Raw genomic sequence first — 20239 nt, 5'->3', positions numbered from 1 at the left:
ATTGGAAGAAGTTAGCCAAACTCTAAAGTCACCTCAAACTTATAATCAGATTGTTGTTTTTCACCTGTGTGTTGAACTACACTCACCGCCAGGTGGTTGCTGCATTATAGGAAACGGCTTTATCGTAATGGCACATCCAGATAATCATCGGTTCCCTATCTTATTATTCTGAAGGATTTCTAATTATCTCATCAAAAAGCGAATAATGCATAGTAAGAAGGTCCACCCTTCACGTGGATGCCAACACACAGCTTGTCTGTCTACGTAAACTTAGTTCTGATACACACACACACACACACACACACACACCTACTTGTACAGATAGACAAGATAATATGCATCTGTGTACATGTGGGTCAGTCGAGAAATAGCCCTTGGATTTGGATTAAAATGTTTCTCCCCTCAAGCCAAAGAAGTTTTCTAGCTTGTAACTGGGGAGAGGTCAGAGTGTCAATTTTAGTAGTTCAAAACACTGGATTTAGAGTAATGGATTGGAAATTAAAGTTGGCCCGAAGTGCTCGGATCTGATTTGGGTTCTCTTTCTGTGAACAGCTGGGAGAACTGAAACCTAGCAAGGAGGACTCCAGATGCCTCAGGAAACCTCCTTCCCCCTCTACTGCTCTCTTTAATCCAAGGGCTGAGACAACTTGCTTTCGTGGTTTTAAGAAAAGAAGAAAACCAGAAAGTTGAGCCAGAAAGAGGAAAAGAGGCAAATAAAGACAGGAAGGCAGGGAGAAGAGAATGAAGCCAAAGGAAAATTCAGAAAAAAGATGGGAGGCGAGGGAATGGGAGGAAAGAAAACAGACAAAGACGGGCGAAAAAGGAATAAGGGCTAGGAAGAAGCAAGCATCTTTCTTTAACCAACCGGAGTTACACCCATCTTTCACTTTCAAATCAATTGTCTAGATCTTATCCGTTTCCTTTGTGAAGGTTGTCGGCGTTGCTGAAGGAAGCTAGTCAGTACTCCTCCCCCCACCCCACGCGTGACTGCGCTGCTGAATCCTCAGCCACTGAGACCCAATACCCGAGTGGGAACGTTTGCAGGAGCGCAACTCTGGGAACACTCTTGCGACGGTTTGTCACCTGGGAGCATAACCGGATTAATACCCAGAGTTGGATTACGCTGGCTGTCACCAATACGCCTAAAGATTATAATCCAATTTATGCACATTACAGCCAGTATTAACTTTATCTGCTATTTTAAGACTCCCAGTTGCCCCGCGTGTCCTCGGAGGACAATCCTCAAGGTTCTGATGCAACCCACCAGGCTGTCAGGAGGGGAAACCTCCCGAAGAAAACAACTCTAAGCCTGTTCCCTGAGGGTCTGCACCCGGTACTCCCAGGTGTCTCACCTTCACCTGGGCACCGCTTTGTGATGCCTCCCAGCCGGGGATTACCAAGCGGGAGGAGTTCCCTTGGAAGGAAATAGCATTTTTGTTCATTTCATTTTTGAATTTTCTGTGGCGGTGGCAGAAGGGCGGGGAGTGGAGCCGGTGGGCGGGTGCCTGGGAGTAGGTGGGGAAGGGGGCCGGGGGATTGTTGCGGGTTATAACAGTCTCAGCGATTGCTTTTTGATGTTTGTTTGTAGACTGGCATTGCTCTCGCTCAGTCCTTAAATAAGTTTGTTTGGGCGTGAGTTCTTGCCTTTTCAGCACAAAACCACAAAAAGACGCGGTGGAAAGTAAAAGCAAGCCCCCTCCTTCCCCTCCTCGTCCCCCCACCCCCCAGCATGCTAACGCCGAAGACTTGATTTAACACCCCTTCTCCGGCTGCTGGGGGCTCTAGGCAGTGGCTACATTCCAGCAGTTTTAATCCGTTTTTTATTGTAGGGCGAGAGGAGTTTACATAGGGGCTGGGATGGCTCCCCAGCTGGCCGCTCTCCCCACTAGCGCCCCTTCTCCGCCCTCTGCTCCACCTCCCCCCCCCCCCCCCCCGTAGGAACCTGTTACTTTAAGCAGGGCGTTCCAGTGTGGCGGTGCGGGCCGCTGGGGTTTCGGGAGGTGGCCGGTGATTGGCTCCTTCGAGCTCCCCCTGGCTCGCTCGCTCGGCCTCCCCGCGCGCTCCGCCCCGCCCGCGCGCCCTCCCTCCGCCCCGTAAGGCTCCGAGCCCCGGTGTCAGGCGCCACGGCGCATGCTCCGGAATCTCATCCTCTGGCCCTGGAGCTGCTGCTGCTGCTGCTGCTGCTTTTGCTTTTGGGGCTGAGTTTAATAAGCGAGCGAGCGAGCGAGCAAGCGAACGCGGGGGGAAAAAGGCAGAGAATGTCCGCCATCTACCCTCCGCTCCCGGGCGCGCTCTCATTCATAGCAGCCTCTTCATGAATTACAGCTGAGGGGGGCGGGGGAGGGGGGTACCACACAACACCCCAGCAAACCTCCGGGCCCCCAGGCATGGCTAGCTCGGTAAGTACATGCAAAAATAATAATAAAAGATCCCCCTCCCCGCCTTTCCTCCCTCGCCCTGCGCCGCCGCCGCCGCCGCCGCAGCCCAGACAGCGCCAGCGCTCCGCGGTTCCAATTAGAGAAAGGTTGGTACGGCTTGCAGGGGGCTGCTGCCCCTCCCCCCGCCTCCCCCCCCCCCCCCCCCCCCCCCCCCCCCCCCCCCCGGCGCGCGCACACACACACACACGCACACACACACACACACTCGCCCCTCCACCCACCCCCCCGCCTCCCTCTCTCCTCGCCTCTCTTTGCAATCGCAAGAAGCGCACTCTCGCTCACACGCGCGCACTCACACACTCACACGGTGGAAGGAGGCGAATAATAACTCAGCCATATTTCAGCCGCCGCCGCCGCCGGGAGCCGCGGGCACAGTCCGGGGACGCGGCGAGCAGCCTCGGCGGCCGCTACGATGGTGCGTTCTCCGTGGCGCGCGTGTGTGAGCCGGAGTGTGCGGGCTGACAGCGGCGGGGCCGCACGCAACTTTGCCCCCGCGCTGGGCTGTGCGCAGTCGAGCCTCGGCGGCTGTCCGCCCGCCGCCCTGCCTTTCTGAATTTTATTTTTGGGGGGAGGTGGGAGATACTTTGGGGCCACTTTGGCTCTTGGAAGTGTGTTTCGGGGGGGCTCTGAGGCTGGCCTCGCCGATCGCGTAGGGGTTTTCGCCGGGGGGTGCGGGGTGCCTTAAGTTATGGATGCCTCGGCGTGTTTTGCTGCGGGCGTGTGTGTGTGTGTGTGTGTGTGTGTGTGTGTGTGTGTGTGACGACGTCTCATTTTTGTTGTGCACGAAACCAGTGCTAAGAGCACGGGAGTTTGTACCCATCAGCAGAGGCTGCCTGTAGTTTCCATTCCGCCTGGCACAGCGCTCCACACGCACGCACACACACACGTACACAAAGACTTCCTCGGCGTGTGCCTGTCGCCGCGGTACTTTCAGGGAGGGGGCTCACCAGAATCCCCCCACCTCGGGGTCCCGGCTATCTCTCTTCCCACACCGGGAAACCGCCCTGGCATCGCCTCCTAATTGTCTTCTAATTTGTTTCCGATGCATTTGTTGTCGTGCTTGTAGTGGCTGAGTGTGCTTTCCCTCTTCCACCCCCACCCTCGACCCCCGGACCCCCTTCCCGACTGGGGGCGACATTCCGTTACAATCCCTGCGGGTGTGGATGCGGGGCCCCGGGCGCCGGGAGCCGGGCGGGCCGAGTGGGGTGTATTTGGGGGTGTGGGGTGTGCGCGCCCACGCGCGTGAAACGTGGATGCAGAGGGCACCGCCGTTTCCTTTTTTGTGCGTTTCAAGAAGGAGGAAAAAAAATGTCAGGCGCAATGTTCAGTGTCGAACGGTCGCCTTCCTGTTGTTCACGGCTGTCTCTCCTCCCCCTGCCCGCAGTGTGCCGTGCAGGTGAAGCTGGAGCTGGGGCACCGCGCCCAGGTGAGGAAAAAACCCACCGTGGAGGGCTTCACCCACGACTGGATGGTGTTCGTGCGCGGCCCGGAGCACAGTAACATACAGCACTTTGTGGAGAAAGTCGTCTTCCACTTGCACGAAAGCTTTCCTAGGCCAAAAAGAGGTAGGGCTCGAATACAAAAGGAGCTTGATAAAAAATGTCTTTGCTCGCGGAGGAAACAATCGCTTGGCCCGGGCGGTCCCCCTGCCCCTCTCCCCGCCCCCCGCGTCGCGCTCGCCGGCGTTGCCTCGGGACTAGGGTGCGCGGCGCCGCGCTGGCCAGGTCCGGGCTCCCGCCCGCGCGCGCGCCACTTCGCTTCGGGAAAGTCACCGCCGAGAAAGGACCGTCAGGTGTCGAGTGTTTATTCATCCCAAGCCAGCCCCCACCGGTCCTCTGGGGTTAGCCGCGGGTTCTGTGGGGAAGGTGCAATTAGTTGTTGGGTTTGGAAGTGTCGGGGGTGGGGTGGGGGGGCTGGAGGGAATAAACAGCTTGCGCCTTTTTTTTTTTTTTTTTTTAACCTGGAGAAATTGAGATTTACCTGCGTTATTAGCAAGGAATGCAGGGGATGTAGTTATTGTTCCGTCTCGAGAAGTCGCCTCTTTTTAGGGTCTTCTTGGTCTTCCTCCCTGTGTATTTGGCACTGGGTGCTGGTTGTCAGATTTTCCTTTCAGTGGGTTAGCCACCCCTACCTGGCGCCCGTCAGCATTTTCTGTTTAGTCGGGGTTGGGGGGGCTTACTCGTCCCTAGCGCCCCCTCCCCATAGCACTTGATTGCCCCTTTGATTTTTGAGCAGCGTTCCGAAGTCTCTTACCTATGGGATCTACGGGGAAAGAGGGTCCCTGCAAAGGTTGAAGCTAAGTTTCAGAGGAACGATGTGGTCCTGCCTTCTGTTTGAGTCCTTCCCCACCTTGGTTTTTTAGCCTGGGTCTCTAGTTTGCATAATCCAGCTCAGCCCCTCCGATCCCAAACATTTCCCATAAAGCACAGGAAGGTTTTGAAAAAAAGAAACGGGGTGTTATTTTGGAGAAAAATTAAAGAGGGTTTAAGAAATCAGATTCTGTTCCCTTGAGCCTCCTGAAAGCTAGTGTCTGGTTGTTTTAGTTGGATTAGTGGAGGTAACAGTACAAATACAATAAGGTGCTTTGTTTGTGAGCAGGTTTATTTATCTAACTCGACACAATGGTTAGTAGTTATCTTCCATTTGATCCGTAATCTTTATTGGCATCTAGAACTCCTGCAGTTTCTTAGAGTAACATCATAATAAATCCATTCTGCTTAGAGCGACTGGAAATTATTGAGCATTGAGGAGCTGAATAAAGAAAGGCGAAGTGCTGTGCGCCTCCGAGGTGGTAGAGGTTTGTGCTGATGCTTATTTTTGTTTCCAGAGCTCATGTTTTGGGTTGTAGGGTTGTATATTTTGCCTTTAGTGGTTTGTTTTAGAGCTCCTCATGAGAACTTGAACAGTTGAATTTGATGGGCTTTGCTGGATGGTTAATAAATGAATCCAGCCTCTAATAGAGGGGTAGCAATATGCGTGGCCTCTAGGAAATTGCATTTTGATTTTGTTAGCATTTTAGATCAAAATGTAGCCAGAGAGCTTTTACTTCGTATTTCCTCAGTATTGTAATTAGGATGAGTATTGTCAAGTTTTCTGTCACTGTGTGAGGTTGGGTGTGATGCTTGCTTCTCCCTCTCCCTTTTCCATGTATCTATAGAGTCACTGCAGAGGAGTTTAAACAAAAGAAACCACCTTCTAAGATCCTTGGTATCCACTCTTAGGACCCCTTGGCTGCTACTCACTTTCGAAATGAAATACACTGAACAACAACAAAAAAGGCAGTATTTGTTGTATTAGGAAAATGAAGACAGTTGGCAGAAGATGTAGCTCGTAAGATAACTTTGTTTAGGCTCCTTAACAATCAAGCAATTGGCATTATGAAATGAAAGATGACCAAACTCCCCAGATTTCAGCACTGTTTCTGTGCTTCAGTGTGTCTGTGGCAATGTTCCTCTGCTTGTCCCCTACTTAATGATTTTCTCTCCAGCCCAAGGGAACAGGAGGGTGCTGGCCTGCACAGCCCACACCTGGGAGTTGTTGCTAGGCGTGGTAAGCTGCTTGATAACACTGATGTCTTAGCCATCTCTAGTGAGAGATGCCTGCTTGCTGAATGGGCTCTTCAATTTTTTATTTTCAACTGTGGAGTTTCTTTATGTAGTCTATAAGCCATTGTTTTAAAATGTTTATTTTTGGATTTTTATTTGTATGTGTGCTTCCCATGATGTGACAAGTCCTGGGAAAAATGCCAGCTTACATAGCCCAGGAGAGACCTTGTCATACTGTAATTACACATGATTCAGATTGCAAGAGAAGGTTTCTCTGTTCATTGGGAATAGTTAGTTGTAAATTTCAAGTAACACCAAACATGCCACTTAATCCTGGGACTTACTTTGGGCTTATAACGTCTTTGAAAGTGGTAAGAATAAATACAGAATAAGGATGCCAGGCATTGTAGCGTCTACTTTCGTACCTTTTAAGGTGTTATATTTGCCATTTTATAGATCTGTAAGTGAGAAATTGGAAATGGGGAGAAACTGCAAGAAGGGCTTTGTGAAAAATCTTAGTTACAAGATATTTAAAAGAAATGCACATATGCCCAGCTGTAAGTGGCTATTGATAATGACAGGTTAAATCACTTTCACTGTATACAGTAACTGATAAACAGAAGTGGACCTTCACACGGAGGACGAACTGCTCAGCCACGAAGATGGATGAGTCCTTAGTTTTATGAATCTTTGGTTTGCAAAAGCAAATTGATTTTCAGGTTGATTTCCTTTATTTCACAGTAATAATATGAGAACCTATAGAGGAAGAAATTACAGTATTTTCAACTTGTTGCCTAATGAGAATTACATGTACCATTTCAGAATTGAGCTAATTGGACTTGAATTAATGAAGGTTTACTCTGTCCCGAAGATGGGTTGGAGACTTAAAATTACTAGCACAGAGTACTAGAAGAGAGATTTTGATGAAATAGTGAAGCCTGGAATATCCATTAGCTGGTACAGAATAGGCAGGTCAGAGTATAATGCATTTTAAAACTATCTACTTGCAAAAAAAGACCGTATCTTATTTATTAGTACCAAAGATTTATAATAGTCTGATATGACTGAAATGAATGGTCACATTCAAAACATTTCATTTAAAATATTAATGTTTTCATCTTCAGTATGATGTGAATTTGAGTGAACTTTCTTTCCAATTATAGCCATTCTTAACTCTTGCAGTCTGTTCCATTGACATTTATGATATGAAATCTGTTGCTTATTGTTTTATGTCAGCTAATTTGGCCACTGGTATGATTTGATAGCTTTTTATTTCTAGCCCTAGTCCTTTGAGTGGGCAGATAAAGCATAATAAATCCACACTCAGAACTTTCCTTTGATTTAAATGGTTGAGTCCAGCATTACTGTGTAGTTCTGATTTGTGTTAAGGAGTCTTCTGAAATAATTTGGGTAACTTTTTATCAGGGTTCCTAAAATTTGAGACCAACCAGTTGCAGATACTGCACGTACCTGGTGTGTTTTCTCTTCTGAGGTGTTTAAAAGGTTTCAGGAAAAAGTAAAAATGTATAGCTATTCTGATACATTCATCGAGTGTTAGAAGATTTGTGTAGAGTTCTGTATGGAATTCAGATGACCATTGAGAGCAGTTCTACTACTTGGCATTTTGAAGCAACATACAACATAATTTTCCAAGGCACTTAAAAGCTGAATTATTGAAGGAAATCTCCTGTGCATTTAGTGGGAATGTAAATTGGGCACGGACATTTTGGAGGGCATTTGGCAACATCTATTAAGATTTTAAATGTTTACACCCTTTGACCCAGCAGTTTTACTTCCAGGGATTTTCCAGCAGATCCAGCTTCACAGCTACACAAAGTTAAAGCATATTGCTTGTGACTTTTTTAAACAGCAGAAATTTGGAGGCAAGCCATATAGGGACCCCCAGCTGGGTACAGTTAAATGATGGGTGGTCTGTTAAAAGGGGGTAAATCTATTCATAGATGCAGGATGATCGGCAAGAGATACTAAGTGAAATAAGGCACTGAGATACTTAGTGAAATAAGTTGCTAAATCAGCGCGATCTCGTTTAAAAAAATATGCTTATACAAATAAAAAGTGCATGTGTGTATGTGTATAAATAAATGAATTTTGGTTAAATGGGAACCCAGCTCCTACCAGTAGTTTTTTCTAATGAGTGCTCATGGTGTTGGCAGTGATAGGAGGTGTTTTTGTAGTGTTTGATTTTTTTTTTTAAAGTTAATTCTGTGTATTTAAAACATTCCAGTGAGCATTCATTACTTTTTAAGACTAAAAGACAAAGAGTAAAGACGCAACATAGAACTATCTTGGGTAGATATTATTGCTCAGTGGTGAGAAGTTAGGGTTAGGAATTACAGACATATTCAAATGCTGGCTTAAGACACTCCTAGTGTGATCTTTTTTATTTCCCCCCCTTAAGATTTTATTTATTATTTGAGAGAAAGAATAGGAAAGAGAGCAGAAGCAGGAGGAGGGTGAGGGTGGAGCAGACTCCCCACTGATCAGGGAGCCACAACACAGGGCTCCATCCCAGAGCCCTGAGGTCATGACCTGAGCTAAGGCAGACGCTTAACCAACTGAGCCACCCAGGTGCCTCCCCAAACTCCTTCTGTGATCTTGAGCAAGTCATTTCTCTCTCTCATTTCTCACTTGGGTTCTCATCTATGTTCCTGGAATGGTGAAAGAATAGAACCATTACCTCATAAATTGAGGATTAAATATGAATCAGCTGTTCTCAAATTTATTTGTCTTAAGACTGCTTTACACTTTTAAAAATAGACTCCAAAGAGCTTTTCCTATGTAAGTTATATCTACCGATATATACAGTATTAGAAATGAAACCTGAGACATTTAAAAAGTTATTTATTAATTTGTTTAAAGATAACAATAATCAACCCATTAAAGGTAGCATGTGAAAAGTACCTTATGAAACATGAGTATTTTCAAGAAAAAAGAGTGAGAAGTGTGGTATTATTTTTTGTGTGTACAGATCTTTTTGATGTTTTGGAATAATTGGATCTGCTTACGTGCTTCCGCATTCATTCTGTTGCATTATCACACATCAGGTAGCCTCTGGAAACCTCCACAGTACTCTTGTGAGAGAAGGAGTGAAGGAGGCAAATAATGTCTTAAAGTTGTTGAAAAAATAGGTTTTCCTTGGAAAAGGCTTTGGGGATCCTGGGATCCCTGAATACACTCAGAGAACCTCTGGTATAAAATATTCAACACAGAACCTGGCACAGATCAATTGCCTTATTAATATGTGGAAGCTGAGTTTTTAAAGCCATTATTATCATTGCTAATAAAAACATTTAATGGAAAGAGGAAAGATAAGTCTTCCAAGGTATTTGACATGGTTCAATTCCATTATAACAATTATCTAACAATTTTTTTTCAGAAAAGGAAAATCCAAACTTGGGTTTTGGTGGATATATTTTATAGTTAATATCCTTGTCCAGTTTATGGCATATTATTTGTATAAGCAGAAGCCTTTTACATCTGTTATTTTAAGTGACCCTCTGTAGGGCTCCCTCTGTGAGGTAGACAGGGCAGGGGTATCAATCGGTTTCATAATTTTACCTTAAAGATTCTTTGTTCTTTCTCTTGTTTTTTTTCAAGTTTCCTTCCAGTGGTCTTCCATGGGCCAACCTTAGCCCTTTAGTTGTTTTTCTGGTCAACTATTACAGATAACCCCCTGCTACTTAACACAGCTTTTACAGTTCTAAGATGCAGAAATTTTTTTCTTTTTCTTTCTTTCTTTTCTTTTTTTTTTTTTTAAACTTAGTGACTTAAATCATCAGAAGGTAACTTGGAAAGCTTAGATAGGTGGGAGGGGAGGAGATGTGAAACACAATTGTCCCAATTACATGATTAAGCAAGGACTTAGTATATTACTGAACTTTAGTGTCTAATATTTATTGGAGAGATGTTCAAACAATTTGGATCCCTGATCTCAGGGTTTCTCACTGTCCGGTTGGAAGTAATACAGAATTCTATAATTTTTTTCCCTTGGCTTTTATACTTGCTTGATTCTTTTTTTTTTTTTAAGATTTTATTTATTTATTTGACAGACAGAGATCACAAGTAGGCAGAGAGGCAGGCAGAGAGAGAGGAAGGGAAGCAGGCTCCCTGCTGAGCGGAGAGCCCGATGCGGGACCCGATCCCAGGACCCCGAGACCACGACCTGAGCCGAAGGCAGCGGCTTAACCCACTGAGCCACCCAGGCGCCCTATACTTGCTTGATTCTATGTTTCATTCCTCAAACAAGAAGCTACCATGTAGAAAGAGAAATTCTCTTGTCTCAGTGATACATATTAATATTCTTCTGAAACATTTTGCTTTGTGTGTGTGGCCAGAGTCTCTGTAGTTCATTCTCTTCCTTGTAACATAAATTTTCATGCTTTAATCTTTTATTCTTTTGTATTTTGTGGTTCTCCGCATTCTTGTTTATAGTGCTGTATTCATTTCTGAGAAGATAATTTGTCTGGAAAAAGAGTCCATTGGTATTACAGGTATCTTATTAGTATTTTTAAACTTACAGATAAGAACATCGACAGTGTACAATCCAGCTTTTATGAGGAAAATGTATTTTTTACATGCATTTGAAAGCGATGTTATTTTATTAATTTATAGGTGTGTGTTCATTGTGAAAAATCAAGCTACAGAAATATGAAGAAAAGGGTTACCTGAGAATTCTTTATAGAAAACCATAATTAGGGGCGCCTGGGTGGCTCAGTGGGTTAACGCCTCTGCCTTCGGCTCAGGTCATGATCTCAGGGTCCTGGGATCGAGCCCCGCATCGGGCTCTCTGCTCGGCAGGGAGCCTGCTTCCCCCTCTCTCTATGCCTGCCTCTCTGCCTACTTGTGATCTCTGTCTGTCAAATAAATAAATAAAATCTTAAAAAAAAAAAAAGAAAACCATAATTAATATTTTAGTAGATATCTGTATCTATATATACAAACACACACACACGTTAACTATAAATTACCTGAGTTCATTCAACAGGTAATATTTTGAGGTCCTGTGTGGCTAGAACACTTCCAGGAGCTGGGGCTATAGCATAAATGAACATTTCTACCCTCCTGGTATGTGGTGAAATAGCATCTTTTTAGAGCTGGATTTTATGGTATTACATCAAATATACATTTATTACAACTTCACATGGACATTTAGATTGTTCTTAGTTTTAATTTGTTATGATTAATGCTATGATGAACATCTGAGGCATTCATTTTTACGTTTTTTCCTGTAATTTCCTTGTGTTAAACTTACCAGAAGGGAGGTAGTTGAGACAAGGTGTATAGATTTTAAATTTTGATAGACACATTACCAAACTTTCCTCCAAAAAGATTGGTTTATGTTTCCCCAGGGATTGGATGAATTCCCTTTTCCCTATGTGGTTGCCAATACTGGGAATTAACAGCTTGTTGTTTTTTTTCATTGTCGTCGTCGTCGTCGTCGTCGTCGTCGTCGTTTTGGTAACTCTTCATCATTTTGCTGGATGAAGCAGAACTTCATTTTTATTTGCATTTATTTGATTAATAGCGCTGCATGTCTTTATGTGTCTATATATTTATTATTTGTTGTTTATGATATGCCTATTTTGTGCCATTGTTCTGTTTCTCAAAAAAACAAAACAAAAAAACCCCATGAAAATACAAAGGAAAGAATGATATAACAAACATTCACATCCCCACTACCAAGGCTGGATAAATGTTTACATTTTATCGTATTCGAATCTTTGTTTTGATTTTAGAGAATTAGATATTACAGCTAGGCAGCTAAAGTTTTTAGATGCTTCCCCATCCTTTCTTTCAACTCTTCAGACTTTCTTTCATTCTGTTTATGTACATTTGCACATTTATACTGCTGCAGGTAATAGTATATTATGTTATAAAATCTCCATAAAGAGTATCATACTGGATGAGTCCTTTTTTAAAATCGAGATGTAATTTGCATACTGTAAAATTCACCCCTTTAAAGTGTAGCGTTCAGTGGCTTTTAGTATATTCACACAGTTGTGGGACAATTGCCACCCTTTAATTCCAGAACATTTTCATGAGTGAATAATTTTGTAGCTTGCAGTTCACCACACCCCCCACGTATTTGAACCTTTTCACACACATTTCATCTGTAGAGAGCCAATTCATTTCCTTTAATTTCTTCTGTTCACTATTCCATGGTAGGAAGAGGTTCTATGCTTACTTTTCTCTTCCCCTATTAAAGAATATATAGGTCATTGTCTGCTCTGTGCAGTGAGCATCTTTGAATGCGTTACCTTGTACAGATGAACAAGATTTTAGATATAGGCCTGGAATTTGAGTTGTGTGTGCGTTTTCATTTGTATTAGACATTGTCAGATTGCTGTACAAAGTAGTCATGACGGTTTATACTCTGTCAGGGAATAAGGTCCATTTTCTGTACAGCTTGGCCAACATTGGATATTTTCAGATTTCTTATTTTTATACTTAGTTGAAATATGGTATCTTTTGTTTTCGTCTTCATTTCTCTGGTTTCTAGTGGGGTTAAGCATTTTCTGTATGATTACTGACCATTTGGATTTCCTCTTTATTGACTTTTAAAAATGTCCTTTGTCTTTTTTAAAAAAGAAACTTGGGATCTGTCTTTTTCTTATCTGTAGGATGTTAATCCTTTGTTGTTGGCCTTGAAAATATCTTGCCTCATTTTTGTTTCTTTTTCTTGTAGCCTAATGTATGGTATCTCTTTGTCATACACAAGTTTTTAATTTTGCCAAATTGATCTGCTTTGTTTTGTTTTCCTGTGTGGTTTTGGGGTTTTGTTTAAGAATATAATTTGTGGACTTGGTAGTATGCTTAACCAACAGACTTTATACATGCAGGATACAGGGAAAGGACTGCTGAGAAGTATGAGAAACAGGAGGTTCCTGCCTTCATCGTGCTTGTATCTTGTAGAGCTGGAAAGGACATTTGAGATTCTGCATCCTTGTTTATCCTTTTTTTATTTTGAATGGGAGGCCTAGAAATGTGACGTGATCTTGTATATAGATACAACGAGTCTCAGGTGTGCTGGTGCAAAAAGAGAGCTGGTAATAAATGGTGGTAAATGTTTACTTTTAAAATATTGAATAATTGTTCACTTATATTAGCAGACAAATGTTCAGCAATACCTGCTTTGTAGACATGATCTAGGATTTAATTAAGTGGTGGTAACCATGGTAGATACTGTTTAAGAGGGAAAAGTTCTACAGCTACTTTCAGGCAAAGTCAAATTTATTGGGTGGATTAATTTAAGGTTCTCCTTTGAGATTAAGTCATTAGGAAAATTTGATACTGCATGGTAGGTATCCTCTGATATTTTGCCTTCTCACCGTGGTGGGATTGCAATTCCATAAGTGATCTAGAACATAGTTTTTTAAGAAATAATGTTGTATGATGTAATCCTTTTAAGTGTGGTAAGTTTGTAGTGGTTAAGGCCTGAAGAAGGCTATTACTGAATTTCTAAACAAATATGGCTAGTATTTGGGTGTGATTTAGTTGGTATGTAGTAGTTAACAATTAACTTTTTGGATAAAATCAGTGCATCATCTTTTTTTTTTTTTTTTTTTTTTAAAAGAAAATTATGGCTTGGGGCGCCTGGGTGGCTCAGTGGGTTAAAGCCTCTGCCTTCTGCTTGGGTCATGATCCCGGGGTCCTGGGATCGAGCCCCACATCAGGCTCTCTGCTCAGCAGGGAGCCTGCTTCCTCTTCTCTCTCTCTCTGCCTGCCTTTCTGCCTACTTGTGATCTCTGTCTGTCAAATAAATAAATAAAATCTTTAAAAAAAAAATAAAATTATGGCTTATCTTGAACTTAATTGTGAGGTCCGTTTATTTAAAATAATGTTTATAAGTGATTATAAAGATGATCAGTTGGATTTAATTAGAGTTATTATCCATGTCAGAAGATTGATATTCTCTGAACCAAATAAATTTTAAAATACTTGATTTTGCCAAAAGTAAATTTTTTCTTTGTTTTCACCAGAAATTATTAGTTAGTTATTTTCCCATCAATACAATGTATATGTATTGATAAAAAGCAAAATATACATTAACAATTTCCTAATATATTAATAACAACAGTGGCCTACACAGTAGGGAGAGTTGCTTGCCTCTTAATGTATCTGGATATAAATTTAGTCTGCATGATGCCTTTAATCTTTGAAGATAGGTTTTATGCCCTTACATCTACTCCCTCCCCCAGAGTGGTGTTGGGAGAGATTACTATCAGATTATTCTATGCACCTATTTATTTTGATACAGATTTGTAACATTTTGGATGTTTAAAAGTAAGGTTCATTGGTCTTTGTGTTATACCCATACCTTTTACCCCAAATACTTCATTAACATGAGTTGCTGCATAATGAAAGCTTTCTTTGTATTGAAGAAGTCTTTTTTTATTTTACAAAATTTTTCTCTCGTTTAATTTCTTTCCCTGTTCTGTTTCACAAGCAGTTGTTTTGTAGTGACTACGTGAAAAACAGAGTTCAGGCTGTTGGGATTTGGTTGCTTTTAGTGGGATAGTTTATTCAAAATGTTGATGTAGCTCCAGATTGCCTTATTAAAGATGCTTGTCGTAGGACTTTTCCTACCTGTGCGCAGAACTAGTAAGGAGCAGTGGGAAGCTTCTCCCTCATCATATAAACACTGAGCAGGAGCACGTGTTCTACCGTCCATCAGTCCTGCACTGGCCTCTCCTTGTATGTCTGTCTGTTGTTTCTCCTAACGGGTTAGTTACTCATCTGATGAGATAGGACCTGTATTATCACTGCGGATAGCACTCATACCTTCCATCAGTGTAGTCTGGACACTGGAAGCTTCTGGCAGCAGTATAACATAAAGGCAGATAGGTATTGCTAGTCGGTAAGAGTTTTAGAATCCCGACTTCAGCCTCCACTCCCCTAAGTGGTAAATTATCGCTCCATGTTCAGAAACTGATTTCTTCTGTACCTCTAATAATTGACTTTGTGTAAACAGAACCACCACCTGAATTTAGCAGAAAGCATTGTGTCGGCTGAGAATCATATTTTCTAGAAGGAGTTTTAGCCTATGTTATAGGCAAAAATGAATGTTTCTCTTTTTCTGTCTTTTCTTCATCTTTTTTTCACCTACTTCGGTGCTTTCTAAAAAGCTAGCCACAAATTTGAGAGACTTGGCCAGGTCTATCACTTTTTTTTTTTTTTTTAACTACTTAATCCATGAAATACAACTAGCATTTAGCTGTAAAAACAGGAGTCAGGTGGGGGCGCCTGGGTGGCTCAGTGGGTTGGGCCTCTTCCTTCCACTCCGGTCCTGGTCTTGGGGTCCTGGGATCTAGCCTCACATCTCATGTTGGGCTCTCTGCTCAGTGGGGGGCCTGCTTTCCTCCCCTCTCTCTCTGCCTGCCTCTCTGCCTACTTGTGATCTCTCTCTCTCTGTCAAATAACTAAATAAAATCTTAAAAAAAAAAAAAAAAAGGAGTCAGATGTATTCCAGAAACTTGTAGAGCAGGATTTAGCAATGCAGTAGAAAAGGCCCTGTCCTGGGAGGCAGAAGGGATATGTTTGGATTGAATAAGCTCTGTGGGCTTTTCGAGCTCTGAAATATTATTTTTCCTTAGTTTTTTTTTTTCTCTTAAGGTTAAGTTCTGAGCATACCCTTCCTTTGTCTAGTGTTTTCCTAATGAAATAACTACCATTTATTAGACCAACTATGTATTGGTTATCATGCTGTGGATAGACATGTGTTACTGTATTTAATTGTGTTTCATGATGTAGTTTGGAGAATAATTTTTTTTTGAAAAATTTATGAACTTCAGCATATTGGAATTTTCCCTTTTTAAATGGTGAGTGAATAGTGAGCTGGGTAAAAGACTCATCTACCGTAACAGGGAAGTAGGGTAATTAACCAGATAGGTGATTTTGTTTTTGTTATGAAAAGTTACTTTCTCATAATCTCGGTGCCATTTATGCCAGCCATCAACACTACTTGTAGGTTGGAACATTCCAAGAACTCAGGATACCATATGTTTATTTGAAACTTCTGCTTCAAATATGGCTCTTGACCAGGTCATTAGACCATTGAATTTTTCATGAAAATTAACTGAATTTTTTTTTCTGTTTCATATAATGTAGGCCAGACCTTGAAATTTTGTCCTTGTGTTTTTCTGAAGCATCATGTTTCAGATAACTACTCGTGTTTCTCTTATCAACAGAATAGTTGGGGACTTCGACTTATCATGTAAACAGGTTAAAAAAGTATGGTATATTAAATATTTGATCATTCATCATACTTTCAGGGTTTTTCTATTTAATAATTCAGATGCTTAATTGAAGTTGTTTTGAAAAGCAGTTACTCTTCCAACTTTTTACTTGTGACTTGCTGCTAATGTAAAAAAAAATTCCAGTTATCATTCCAACTAGTTAAAGGGAATTGTGAATGATGCTAGAGCCAAGGATTTAATTACACAAATATACAAAAATACAGAAATACAGACAATTTAAAGAGAGCAGCAAATAAATGAGAATTATGTTTAAAGGCTACTTAGTAGCTTGATGTTAGTGTTACTTGACATAGTAGCTTTCTGTAGAGGCTTTTTTTTTTATGGTTTTTTTTAACATTGATTTTAGTACTTGATTCAGGCCATTATCTTTGTATGAGAATGGCCAGAATTGTTCATTACTCACATTTTGAGAATTGTGTGAGAGATAAAAATACATCAGTGAAAAGATGGAAAGAACATGCTTAGCAAAATGTTAATAGAAGTTATCTCTAGGAGATGGGATATCAGGAATTTAAAAAAAAATATTAAATTGGCTTTATTCCAAAATTCAGTACCCCCATCCAGCAAATAGAAAGATTTCAGGAAATGCTTATAATATTTACTAGATTTTTTGAGTTTTCTTGAATAAGGCATAATTAACTTATGTGAAGGTAAAACTAGATACTTAAATGTACATATGGACATGTTTACAATAAGCTTTTAATTTTTTTTAAGTTTAATCTCATTTAGAATATAAAAATGTCTTTCCCAAGGAACACTTCCATATTTTGCTATTTGGAATTTTAGTCACCTTGTCATTTTGAGTGTTTGCTTTAATAGCACTATAATATATGCACAGATGTTTCAAAAGTTGATTGTAAACTTTAAGAAAAACATCTAAATCATATTCTTACCTTTCTTAACAAAGTTGCTGTGTTGAAGTTGTAAAATGAATCAGATTAACCTGATTTATGAGTATGTGATTCATAGAAGATGTTCTTTGTAGCAGAAAGACAACCGTGTTTAGTATTTCAGTACAGTGTATATTTTTGGAGTACTTAAGAATGTTTTGAAAAGTTTTGATCTTTTTTCCTGTTGAGTTTGATAAGCTTGTTAATTAGTGTGTTTATCTTGATGTGTGTAGTATTGGAAAATTTTCCAGAGCCTAAATCTGACTTTAAAAATTGACACCAAATGAAAAGGCATCAATCATGCTTAGATGTAATAGTGGCAGGAATAGATAGGATCTGTAGTTGCAAATAAAGACCCATTTCCATCTTGTGTTTTTGTATATAATTTGGAAGTTAAATGTTAAATTATGAGAAATAGAAAGTACCCAGACAACTACCAAAAGCAAGATAAAAATAGTGTTTGGGGGAGGGAAAGAAGAGATGGTTCTTTTTGAACGGATGCATACGTGTGTAAGCACAAACAATATTTTAGGATTGAAACAGTTCAAGTAATATTTTGTATATAAAGACAAAAATAACCAGAAGTTTTAAAAATTAAAATGTCATTTCGTGTTTTATATACAGTACGGATAGATTAATACGGACATTCCTTAAACACAAGTAAAAGAAATGATTTCTAAAAAACAAAAAAATGATTTCTGCAAAGATAGAGTTAATTTTAGTTGTCTTAAAGGTCTCTTTGCAACCCAAAATTCATCTAGTTAAGTCCATGATATTATGATATGTGGGATATTAATATCTTTACCTTTGTAACATTGAAAAGAATAACCACTGAACGTAGTATGTGCAAATGCATATCAAAACTGTATGTCAGCTAAGAATAAGTCTGTTTTCCCTTTGGTTTTAGCTGCTTTTAGAAATTCATATGACAGATTAACTCCACCTCAGGATGTGAAATACAAAAATTGATGTTTGTGATCAGACCATTTCTTTATTAGCTGTTTGAATAAAATTGCCACTTTAAGTTCCATTTGCTAGCATTTGGAGTAACATTTTCCATGGGCTTCATTTAGTTCTGCTGATAAATTTTTATTTAACTATTTCTATTCCTTTGGAGAGAATTCTAAGTGGGATTCATAATAGCCTGGATTCTTTGTCCCCATGATTACAGCTCCCCATATTTGCTTACTATTTTTATTATTAATTTATGTAGATGGCTTAACTGCAAATATAGAAAATCAAGTCATTGTTTTAAAACTTACTCTAACTGAATCCTCAGGGGATCACGCTTAAAGCCTTGAGAGTTTGAGTCATATGAAGACTTGGTTTGAGTTTTGCAGATTGTTAGAAATTCCAAATTTGGTACTAAATTAAATATACTTCTAGAATTTTATTATAGTACAGACAGAGCTATAGGAGACCAAGATAATGTATAAATGGCCCTTATTTGGAGCATATAGAGTGGGAGCATATTTTGCAGTGAAAGGGGAACTAAAGGACAAGGTGTTCTCTACTTGTGGACTTGTAAAGGCCTCAGAGTTTTCTTTATGTTATTGTAGAAAGACATTATTTTTGCTTTGGCGTGCTTAAAACTAAAGGGCAAATGATCCAAAAGAATAATCTTGAAATTCAATAGCAAGAAAACTACTTGACATTGTGGGCTAGAGGCCAGCAAACGTGTTGCTTTCATTGAATGCGTGGGAAATGGGGCAGGCCTGGAATTTAAAGAGACAGGGTGCAGTACGCTAGAAAAGAAAAGCTCCCCTGTATGATTTGCCTACTGGGAGAAAAAAAAAATAGACTTACAGTTTCCTCTAAAGGATCTTTATTGGATCAACTGTTTAAGACACTGAGTGAATTTTTCCTAACTCTGCCTCCCATCTCCCTTAGCCATCTTCTCATTGAAATTGGTGCCGGGTAAATTTGTTTATAACAGAGGAGAAGCAGCTTTTCAAATAAAAGTACTTTGTAGCCTGTTCAAATGGAGTATAATGTAATTCTCCCTGAAATTGAGCACTTATTACTTTGTTTATGTAGCTGTTTAAAAAGGGGGGAGGGTGCGATGAGGAGTATTGTGGGGGGACTACTGGAACCTTTGCTTTAGAAATTTCTCTCTTTTTCTGTCTGAGTTTCCTCCCCCATCCACTCATGAATCCCCCTTGGCCCCCTCCCCCACCTCCCACAATCCCTCAATAAAATAGTATTTAAAAGACTTGAATAACCAGTCCTATGTACCAGCTTCTTGCTCGAGGCAATAATGTTGTACTATTTTCAATGGGTGGTCTTGAATCTCCATGGGAGATTTCACAGGCAGTGGGTTCCATGACCCACTAAGTGTATTATTTTGAACATAACCAGTTAAATTCCTGAGCCATAGAGAATATACAGAGATAATTTTACATGATTGAAGTCCCAGAGTTAATTACTTACAAATCAATTTATTTAGTTTTATTTGAAAAATTTATGGTTTAAATCCCTAAAAGTGACACACATTATTAACCCAGGATTTGAGGTTTCCTTTTTAAAACAAGTAAGCCATTCATACATGTCAATTCAGGAGTACCCATTTGCGTGTATATTTTAATTCATAGGTTTTTTTTGTTGTTTGTTTTAATTTTTTTCCCTTTAGGAAACCAGCAACTAGTAGTCATTTCCAAATGTTAAGTTGTTGAAGTCCTGTTTCTCCTACGGGAGATACTGTAAGACGATAGGACTTACAGTAAAAAAATAGATCACTTTTTTTAATAGGTTTATAATCAGTATCTTTTGCCTGTGGCATATAGCCGAAATGTATACCAGCCTGAAATTTCACTAAAATTGCTTTGGGTCAAACCTCCGTGGAAGCAAGCAGGATTGGAATTAAAAATTAAATGCTGGATTGAGATTGCCCTGTAGGGAAGAAAAATGTTTCTTTAGGTGGATTTACTTAGATAAAACAATGTATTTACTTCTTTGTTGTAAATATTGAAATGGGAACTGCTGCTGTCCTGCCCATTCCTGCTTAACTTGGTTGAAAGTAATTTTGGGAGTTTCTTCCCAGTGTAAACCTGTGGTTATTCACCAGAGTGATAACCTAACTCTGTTGGGTC

The 20239-nt window shown here is 40.7% G+C and overlaps 1 protein-coding gene across 1 annotated transcript in view; it reads left to right on the top strand.

Annotated features, from left to right (window-relative positions):
* The first annotated feature begins 2355 nt into the window (after positions 1–2355).
* Positions 2356–20239, top strand: part of LOC111156605 (MLLT3, super elongation complex subunit) — a 287500-nt gene continuing 269616 nt past the window's right edge. Inside the window, exons 1-2 of the mRNA XM_022517595.1 lie at positions 2356–2399; positions 3823–4003. Coding sequence (XP_022373303.1) covers positions 2388–2399; positions 3823–4003 — 193 coding nt within the window. The 5' untranslated portion in view covers positions 2356–2387. The remainder of the gene's footprint in view (positions 2400–3822; positions 4004–20239) is intronic.

The sequence above is a fragment of the Enhydra lutris genome, unplaced genomic scaffold, assembly GCF_002288905.1.
Source record: "Enhydra lutris kenyoni isolate GAN:26980312 unplaced genomic scaffold, ASM228890v2 scaffoldscaffold47, whole genome shotgun sequence".
Lineage (NCBI taxonomy): Eukaryota > Metazoa > Chordata > Mammalia > Carnivora > Mustelidae > Enhydra > Enhydra lutris.
The sequence above is the reverse complement of the archived record's forward strand: the minus strand, read 5'-3'. Positions and strand labels throughout refer to the sequence as shown.